Raw genomic sequence first — 10465 nt, forward strand, 5'->3', positions numbered from 1 at the left:
TGAGTTGCCCTACGCTTAAAAGATTATGTTTCAAGCCCTTTACATAGAATACCTTCGGTATTCTTCGAGTTTTATCTTTAATTGTGATCGATACTTCGCCGCATCCTAGTACTTCCAGTCGCTTATCGTCCCCGGTTCTCACTTCTTTCTTTATTGATTCATCTAGTTTGATGAATAGTTCTCTGTTTCCCGTCATATGATTACTACAACCACTGTCTAAATACCAACAATCGTCCTTGATTATTTCCTCCATATTGAAGATCATGAACATTGTGTCTTCTTGTTCATTACTTTCTTCATCTCTGTGAATTAATGCGTTGTCAAATTTCTCATGGTCATCCTTCCGATGACAAAACTTGGCTGTGTGGCCCAATTTCTGACAATTATAACATCTAACTGTGCTCCAATTTCGACTCTTGTTCTTACCGCGTCCCTTTGTTTCATTCCGTGATGAATTGATGCGGTCTTGATTGGAATTATGCATTTGAAATGCATGTTCGGTTGGAATATCTTCATAGCGTTTCAGTCTCAATTCATGAGATTGTAGAATGCCCATTAATTCCTCAGTCGAAATATTTTCTAAATTTTTTGTTTCTTCCACAGTTATTACCACAGACTCATAATTCCGAGTCAGGCTTCGTAGAATTTTTTCTACAATTCTCTGTTCACTAATTGACTCTTCGTTCATCCTTAATTGATTGACAATAAGAATTGTTCGATTAAAATAATCTTCTACATATTCCCCTTCCCTCATTTTTAACGAATCAAATTCACATCGAAGAGATTGAAGTTTAATTGTCTTTACCTGATTTTCTCTGCGATAGGATTTGTGTAGAATGTTCCACGCTTCTTTCGATGATGTTGCAAGCGCAATCCTCTCGAAAATGGTTTCGCTCACTGATTGAAATAAGATATATAGTGCACGTTTATCTTTCTTGACTGCATCTCTGTGCGCTGATGTCGCTTCTTCCGTTGGATTAGTGCCCAGTTCGCGAATTCATTCATCAACAACGTTCCACAGTTCTTGAGATTCAAGTAAAACTTTAATTTGAATGTGCCAGTGATAATAGTTTTGCCCTGTGAATTTAGGAAGTTGAGTTTGAATTCCTTGTCCCTGATTCATATCTCGAGAGTTTGATGATTTCTTGGATTGGATCTATATGGCTCTGATACCACTTTGTTAGATTTCTGAAATTAGGGTTTTGAATATCGAACAGATCTTGTGTTCATAAAAATGAATTGGTAAACAATTCGATCATATCATATAAGTATATATACATACATAACACGGCAGTAACTACCATATTATAAATAAATAATTATAAATAATAATAATAATAATATGATCTAAGCTTATAAATATTCGTCTAACATTCTTCTTGTTCTTTTAGATATGTTCGAATTAATTATACAAGTGAAAGACATTTATTTGTACTTGTAGCTATGGCTCTTATTTAGTAGGTGATTAATGATAAAATATTGTTATGCATTAATTACAAAAGATTGTTAAACATGACGGTTGACCGTAAAAATTTTCTAAATAAAGTATAAACAGGATTAGCTGTTATATTCAAACTAATATTAATAAAAATCAAAATTTAAATTAATATTAGTGTCACCCCAACTCCCAGGAGAAGCGCACGGGTCCAACAGAAAAATGGCACAAACATATTGTTCATAAGGATACTATATTACACACTAGACGTTACATCATTTTAACTTATCACTTACACACTAACATATATACACAAGCAAATCTCTAAATGCAGTTTATCCTTAGCAGATACTATTGAACGTCGAGCAATATTAGTTTCAAAGGGTGGTCCGGTTGATCTCGAGGTGGCTAGAGGAGATCTATTATAGTTTAAGGGTCAAGTAGTAATTAGTTTATTTTAATTATCAGTTAATTGAATTAGTATTTGGTTATATGTAGGAGTCCTAGTATGAAGGAAACTTAGCAGTCAACTTAACAGTAGTATATATAGGGTCGAGGGTCTTGTTATTTTATTTTGTATTTAACTTTTCAGTATTAATAAAAAATAGTCGCAAAATGTGTTTAGTAAGTTCTGAGTTTACTGGGTTGATTTACGGGTTGGGGTTCAAGGCCACAAGTCAAGAAGTGGTATCAGATCCTTACCTTACGAAGAAGAAACCAATCAGCAACAATAGAATCCGATCAGAGGCAGTAAACAGAAGCCCTGATGGCAGGAGTGTAGGTCCTGAATTTCGGAGGATCGATTACGAAACCAAACCCTTGTTTATCACAAACACGGTCATGAGTGCGGAATTCCCGTGACGAAGCCAAACCAAACAAATATAATGATAACACAAAGTAACCAATGAATCACAGTCAATTGATTAGATGAGAACAGGTATCAAACACATACACACAATGTTTGAAGTAAAACTCTGAAAAGGTTATGCTCTCATGGTTTCTGTTTGAAACCAGAGGGCCGAATTTCGGAGGATCGATTACGAAACCCAACCCTTGTTTATCACAAACACGGTCACGAGTGTGGAATCCTCGTGATGATGCCAAACCAAACACAGATAATGATAACACAAAGTAACCAATGAATCACAGTCAATTGATTAGATGAGAACATGTATCAAACACATACACACAATGTTTGAAGTAACACTCTCAGAAGGTTATGCTCTCATGGTTTCTGTGTGAAACCAGAGGGTGTTTGTATAGGCAACCCAAGCCCAGTGTTGACGAAACACAAATTGGGCTTGACGAAACATCATGGACGACGAAACACAAGGTGTTTCATCACCCATCACGACGAAACATGGGTTTGTGACCATACTTGAGTTTTGTCAAAGATGTGCTCGACGAAACTTGGAGTTTCGTCGAGGGCTGCAAAAGTTGTGTGCTGCAAACTGTCAAACAGTTTGCAGCAAACACATAAACACACAAACATAACATAATTACCAATATGCAACATGTATTGTTCATTTAACATTACAAAACAGACGAGACAAACTTGTCGGACCATAGAAAGATATGAGGATATCCAACTAAGGTCGACCGCGAATACAGACTCGATAACTAAAAAGACCTTACAAATACATCGTTAAACTAGAAAAAGTTACAGACACAAAATAATGTACCAACAAGGTGGAAGCTGATTGACGTCGGGTCAATTACATCGGAACTAGAAGGGAATATTCTGGTCAAAACCTGACCTGGGTTTCTGAATGCAGGAATCAAGAAAAACAGAGTAGCAATGATAATAATGGCAGAACTTCAGGTGTTCGGCGGAATCAAGAAATTGAACCAAACGAATTATAAAACCTGGATGACCTGCATAAAATCCTACCTGCAAGGGCAAGATTTGTGGCAGGTTACGAACGACACCGATGTCCGGCAACCCACTAACGATATAAACGGGGCAATCGGTAAGTGGCAGATCAAAGCGGGCCTCGCTATGTTTATTATCAAGACGACAGTTGAAGAAGATATTCTTGATCACCTCCAAGATATCGAGTACTTGAAGGCGGCATGGGACACACTCGAATCACTTTTTTCGAAAAAGAATGACGCTCGTCTTCAGATGCTTGAAGGAGAACTATTAACTGCCTCGCAAGGAGATCTATCTGTGTCTCAATACTTCAGAAAACTAAAGAATCTGTGTCGAGAAATAGGCGATCTCGATGTACTGGATTTGGCCTTTGAGAACTGTGGTCAAACCTGCACCACTTATTACCAACTGTTTTTTAAGTTTTGTTTTTCCAATTTTTGTGGTTTTTTTATCACGATTGGATGATTGAAATGATGAGGTTTTATTCTTGTTTTGAACATTTTTTGAATTTTTTACATTTTGTTTTTGATCTACATTCTTCTTCGAAGGTTTCTGTGATGAACATTCACCTTTTTCTGTAGAATGCAAATCAGTTTCTTGAAACTTTTCTTTTAATTTCAAAAATATTTTTCTTTTTTTCAACTTCATCATCAGTTTCTCATCACAATCTTTCCTTTTGACCTTGTCAAAATTTGTGACCTTGTCACTTATTGGAACTGAATTGATTGGTTTTGGACAAAGCTGATCTAGCAATGTTGATGAGGTCACAAAACCTTTCAATTTCTCTTCTAGCTCTCTGATTTTATTTCGAGCACATCCAGCTTAGCTTCTTTTTGAAGTCGAATAATCGTCTGAAGATGAGAATTTATTGCAATTTGTTTCTCAATATTGTTTTTGCTAAAAACAAATCTTTCATCTTCAAGAATCTTTATTTGACTTTGAAACTCTTTTTCGACTTTTAATTTTTCATTTTCAAAACTTTTTATTTTCTCTTCAAAAACTTTTTCATTTTCTTTCCAAACTTTGTTATCTAATGTCAAACTCTCTAAATCCTTCAAGAGTTTGACATTTTCAGATTTCAAATTCTCACAATATTCTCGCATTTCAAGAATCTGTTTATCATCAAATTTCTTCTCATTCTTCAAATCTTTGATTTCCAATGTCAAACTTTCCGCATTCTTCAAGAGTTTGATATTGTCAGCTTCAAATTTATCACATTTAGAGCACACTGATTCAGAATTCGAAGATCCAATCTTCACAGATTCTTCATTGTTTTGAACTTCTTCTGTCTCTGTTATATTGCCCTAGTCATTTGATTGATCAGAATTGAATTTTGAGAAAACAGTTTTTTCACTTCAAATTCCGAGCCCTTTGGGTTGAATTTTGGGGTTGGGGAAGAACGACACGGGTATTCACAGAATCAACGTGTTTGATCTTCATTATCGTACTACTCACTACATCAGTTGGTATCAGAGCCGAATTCCTGGCCCAAAATGCCTCCGAGGAGAAACAACAACAGGCCTCTCGATGAAGTGTATGAACGAGAGTTAGAGCAGCGACTCATGGCGAGAGTGGATGAGTGGTTGGATCAAGTGGTCAATCAGTTGACTGATCGGATGGCCGATTTGATCAATCGTAGGAGGCAGGGACCCAATGACGGGTATGGTTCTGATTTTAGTAACCCATTTGGTGACAGTTCGGCTTCCGAAGACGAACAGGAAGGGCGACCAAGGGGTGAATGTGGAGGGGATAACAGGCGTTGGGATTTTGGGATTAGAGTTGATATTCCAGAATTTGATGGGTCTAGTTTGAATCCAGAGGGGTTCATCGATTGGTTGGCTACCGTGGAGGAGGTGTTTGAATACAAGGAGGTGCCTGAAAATAAGCGGGTGGCCTTGATCGCTACCAGGTTACGTGGTAGGGCCTCTCCGTGGTGGCAACAATTGAAGTTAACACGAAACAGGCTCGGGAAGTAAGGGATCGTGACATGGACCAAGATGAAAAAATGCTTACGGTCCAACTTTTTGCCTCATAACTTTCAAAGGTTGATGTACCAGCGTCTGCAGAATTTAAAACAAGGGGCTAAATCGGTTGATGATTATACAATTGAGTTTTACCAGTTGATTGCGATGAATGATATTCAAGAACCGGAGGAGCAACTTGTTTCCCGGTATATTGGGGGTCTAAGGGTTCAGATCATGGAGGCCGTGAATCTTTTTGATCCGTTAACCATTCCTGAGGCACACCAACGGGCGTTGACCTTTGAGAAGCAAAACCGTCGGGTGGGCGGTTCATTTACCCCCGCTGGGGGAAACGTTGGGTCAGGCAGTGGGGCACCTCGTGGCGGGCCTAGTCAGGGGAAGCCGGGGGGTAGTAATACCGGGCCTACTTCTAAGGGGGCTAGCAGTAGTGGTCCGAGATGTTTCAATTGTGGTGAAACAGGCCATCGTCAAGCTGAGTGCAAAAAGGCTGGTAAAAGACACGTATTTGCTGAGTCTGAGGATGAACAGTATGAAGAATATGAGAATAACCCAGTGTACGATGAAGAAACTGAATATGAAGAGGAGGTTGTGACCGGTGATGTTGGGGTAAACTTGGTGGTTAGACGTTCTTGCTATACACCAAAGGTAGATGGTGATGACTGGCTGAAACACAACATCTTCCACTCAACATGTACCATTTTGGGGAAGGTTTGCACATTTGTCATTGATTTGGGGAGTTGTGACAATCTGATTTCTGAAGAGGCATTTCAAAAGTTGGCCTTGAAGACAGAGAGTCACCCGAAACCGTACAAGCTTCAATGGCTGAAAAAGGGAGGTGAAGTGACGGTATCTAAAAGGGCACTTGTTTCAATTTCCATTAGGTCCACGTACAAGGATGATGTCGTGTGTGATGTGGTCCCTATGGACGCGTGTCACTTATTGTTGGGCAGACCTTGGGAGTACGAGCGTGATATAGAACATAACGGGCGGTCCAATACTTATAGTTTCCTGTTTGGTGGTGTGAAGATCACTCTTGTTCCTAGCAAGCCTAAGCAGTTAGCCACGAAACAGTCGGGTACTCTGTTGACCATTAGTCAGTTTCAAGATGAGTTGGAGGAAGCAGACAATGTTTTTGTTTTGATTGGGAAGCCTGTGGCCGAGGAAGTCGACATTCCTGAATGTATGGTTCCGTTATTCGAGGAGTTTGTTGATGTTTTCCCAGATGATTTACCTGCCGGGTTGCCACCCCTACGAGACATCCAACATCACATTGATTTGGAACTGGGTCCCAGCTACCCAATAAGCCCCATTACAAAATGAGTCCAAAGGAGCATGAGGAATTACGTCAGCAGGTTGAAGATTTAATTTCTAAAGGGTATGTTCGAGAAAGCATGAGTCCTTGTGCTGTTCCTGCTCTGTTGACTCCAAAGAAGGATGGGACGTGGCGTATGTGTGTTGACAGTCGTGCAGTCAACAAGATCACTGTGAGGTACAGGTTTCCTATTCCTCGACTTGATGATTTGCTTGATCAAATTAGCGGTGCCACTATTTTCACGAAACTAGACTTGAAGAGGGGGTATTACCAGATCCGACTCTGGCCTGGGATGAGTGGAAAACCGCCTTCAAGACTCGTGAGGGGTTGTATGAATGGTTAGTGATGCCTTTTGGCTTGTCCAATGCCCCTAGTACGTTTATGCGGGTCATGAACCAGTTGTTTAGGCCCTTTATTGGCAAGTTTGTGGTGGTTTATTTTGATGATGTTCTTATTTATAGCCCTAATTTTGATGAGCATGTGAAGCATGTACGACAGGTTTTGACCTTGCTCCGAAGGGATAACTTGTATACAGCCAAGAAGAAGTGTGTCTTTATGGTCCCTAAGGTCCTGTTTTTGGGGTATGTTGTTTCTGGTGACGGAATACATGTGGATGAATCAAAGGTAGCGGCTGTTAAGCAGTGGCCAACCACCACTACAATAACTGAAGTACGTAGCTTCCATGGTCTTGCTTCATTTTATAGACGGTTCATTCGAAACTTTAGCTCCCTTATGGCACCAGTGACTGACTGCATGAAAGGAAAGACCTTTATATGGACTGAGGAGGCAGAATCAACTTTTCAGTTAATCAAGGAAAAGCTTACATCAGCACCAATTCTTATTTTGCCAGATTTTTCTCGGGTTTTTGAGCTGCACACAGATGCCTTGCAGGGTGGTATTGGGGCAGTCCTAAGTCAAGGGGGCGTCCAGTGTCCTATTTCAGTGAGAAGTTGACTGGACCAAAGTTGCGTTATAGCACTTATGATCTTGAATTTTATGCAGTAGTCCAGGCTGTGAAACATTGGCGTCATTATTTGTTTCACAAGGAGTTTATTTTATTTACAGACCATGATTCATTGAGGCATATCCGCAGTCAAGATAAAGTGTCACATAAACATGCCCAGTGGATGGCTTTCTTGGAGAAGTTTACTTTTGTTGTGAAGCACAAATCTGGGATTTCGAATCGTGTGGCAGATGCCTTGAGCAGAAGGAGTAGCCTGCTTGTTTCTATGAGAGTTGTTGTACCCGAGCTAGACAATCTCATGGAACAACTTTCAACATATCCATATTTTTCTGTCATTTTGCAGGATGTGCAGTTTGGGAAGAGGACAGTTTTTCTTGTGCATGACGGTTTTCTTTTTAAAGAAAATCAATTATGTATTCCTAATTCCAGCCTCCGCCTTCAAATAATTAAAGAACTGCATGGTGAAGGGCATGTGGGTAGAGACCGTACTCTACGATTGGTGCATTATTCTTATTTTTGGCCTACTATGCGGAGGGATGTTGACCGGTTTGTTAGACGTTGCAGGATCTGTCAAGTTTCAAAAGGCACAGATACCAATGTAGGGCTTTATATGCCTCTACCCATTCCTCAGCAAACTTGGGTAGATATTAGCATGGATTTTGTGTTGGGGTTACCCCGTACTCAGCGTGGTAATGATTCGATCTTCGTCGTGGTGGACCGGTTTTCTAAAATGGTGCACTTTATTCCTTGCAAGAAGACAACAGATGCAGTTAATGTGGCTCAGTTGTTCTTTCGAGATATCTATCGTTTGCATGGTTTGCCATCTTCTATAGTTTCTGATCGGGTACTCGTTTCTTGAGTCACTTTTGGCGCAGTTTATGGAAAATGGTGAACACTCAGCTCAATTTTAGCAGTGCTTACCACCCACAAACTGATGGGCAAACAGAGGTTGTTAATCGATCAGTTGGTAATCTTTTGCGGTGTCTTGTGGGTGATCATGTGAAGTCGTGGGATCAAAAGCTTTGTCAGGCTGAGTTTGCTCATAATCATGCTGTTAGTAGAAGTACTGGGTTTAGTCCGTTTGAAGTGGTCTATTCTGCTAAGCCTCGGGGTCCTCTTGATTTGATGTCACTTCCTTCACCAGGTTCTGCTCCCAAAAAGGTGCAAGATTTTGTGGTTGGGTTACATGATGTTCATAAAGCTATGCAGGATAACTTGGCCAACGCTAATTCAAAGTACAAGCAAGCTGCAGATCAAAAGCGTAGGCAAGTTGATTTTGAAGAGGGTGATTTTGTTTGGGCCATTTTGACTAAGGATCGCTTCTCAGTGGGGGAGTATAATAAGTTGTCAGCCAAGAAGATTGGGCCAGTAGAGATTGTGCAGAAGATAAATTCTAATGCCTATCGTCTGAAGTTACCAAGCCATATTCGTTGCTCTGATGTTTTCAATGTCAAACATTTGCTGCCTTTTCATGGGGATTCGTCTGATGATGAGGTTGTTGCGGATTCGAGGTCGAATTTTGTCTACCCAGGAGGGAATGATGCGGGCCCAAGTGTGGAAGAGCGGGCCATCCTGTATTTGGAGGCCCAAGATCGCGTAAGAAAAGGGGCTTCGCTAAACTGGCTCTAACTTGGGCTACGGGGGTCCGTTTTGGGCGTGTGACCAGTCAAAACGAACGGGAGAACGAGCTCTATCTTGCTACAAACCGCCTATTTCTATTAGTTTTTTCCATTTTTATGTTTTTTCAAGTATTTTGGGCATTTTGTTTTTGGGCTTGTGTTTGGCCCGTTGTCTTTTTTAGGCCCGTTTCGAATTTATGTCTCTATTTATGTATTGCCCTAGTCATTTGATTGATCAGAATTGAATTTTGAGAAAACAGTTTTTTCACTTCAAATTCCGAGCCCTTTGGGTTGAATTTTGGGGTTGGGGAGGAACGATACGGGTATTCACAGAATCAACGTGTTTGATCTTCATTATCGTACTACTCACTACATCACAGAATCAACGTGTTTGATCTTCATAATCGTACTACTCACTACATCACACCCCAACTCCCACAGAAGCGCACGGGTCCAACAGAAAAATGGCACAAACATATTGTTCATAAGGATACTATATTACACACTAAACGTTACATCCTTTTACATTATAATTTAGACACTAACGTATATACACAAGCACATCTCTAAAAGCAGTTTATCCTTAGCAGATATATCTATCTACGATAATATCCGCAAAGCCAAAACTTGTCTACTAGCACATTCGAACCTCATTCTTCTTTCATTTTACCCCAAAGGCCTGTTAAAAATGGTCGACTACAAAAGTTGGTGAGTTCCACCGGTTTAGTTTGTTTCGAAAAAGAAGTGTTTTGCATATTTAATGTAATTATACCAATTCCACAACTGAAACCTCGATTGTTTGGCCAGATTCCCATGGCCCACCTAAACCACGTCAACCACATGACCTCCCCAAATAGCTATGTATAACACCACATAGCGTGTGCAATTGCAGTATAACCCGTGGCATCTATGCCAGATCAATTGTCTTTGTCACGCCAATAGTCCTATTCACACATCCACCGGCCTATAGTTGATCACTTGTGTTTGTGGGGACTTGTTAAAGCAACTCAGATAATTCACATCACATCAAGTTGTCATATACAAGTATGTACGTGTCTAAACATGCTTTTCACCCCAAGTAATTGGTTTTAGACAAATGGGGCAATGAAACTCACTTGATAGCGTAGCTCAAGTATGCATGTAGTGCTAATCCAATCCTATTATCTGTATGGTATGGTTAATTATTGAAAACTGTTCTCGGGTCATTAATTTCTATATACTAAGTTCCAATATGAAGATTTATCCGAGTTTAGGCTAATAGCCTCAATAAATGGCTATGG

At 40.0% G+C, this 10465-nt stretch overlaps 1 protein-coding gene across 1 annotated transcript; it reads left to right on the forward strand.

Moving 5' to 3' along the window:
- Positions 1-5305: 5305 nt before the first annotated feature.
- On the forward strand, positions 5306-6610 carry LOC110906335. Its single transcript, XM_022151485.1, has one exon. The coding sequence runs from the start codon at positions 5306-5308 to the stop codon at positions 6608-6610; it is 1305 nt and encodes a 434-aa protein (XP_022007177.1).
- The last annotated feature ends 3855 nt before the right edge of the window (positions 6611-10465 follow it).

Source organism: Helianthus annuus, chromosome 14 (genome assembly GCF_002127325.2).
Source record: "Helianthus annuus cultivar XRQ/B chromosome 14, HanXRQr2.0-SUNRISE, whole genome shotgun sequence".
Taxonomy (NCBI): domain Eukaryota; kingdom Viridiplantae; phylum Streptophyta; class Magnoliopsida; order Asterales; family Asteraceae; genus Helianthus; species Helianthus annuus.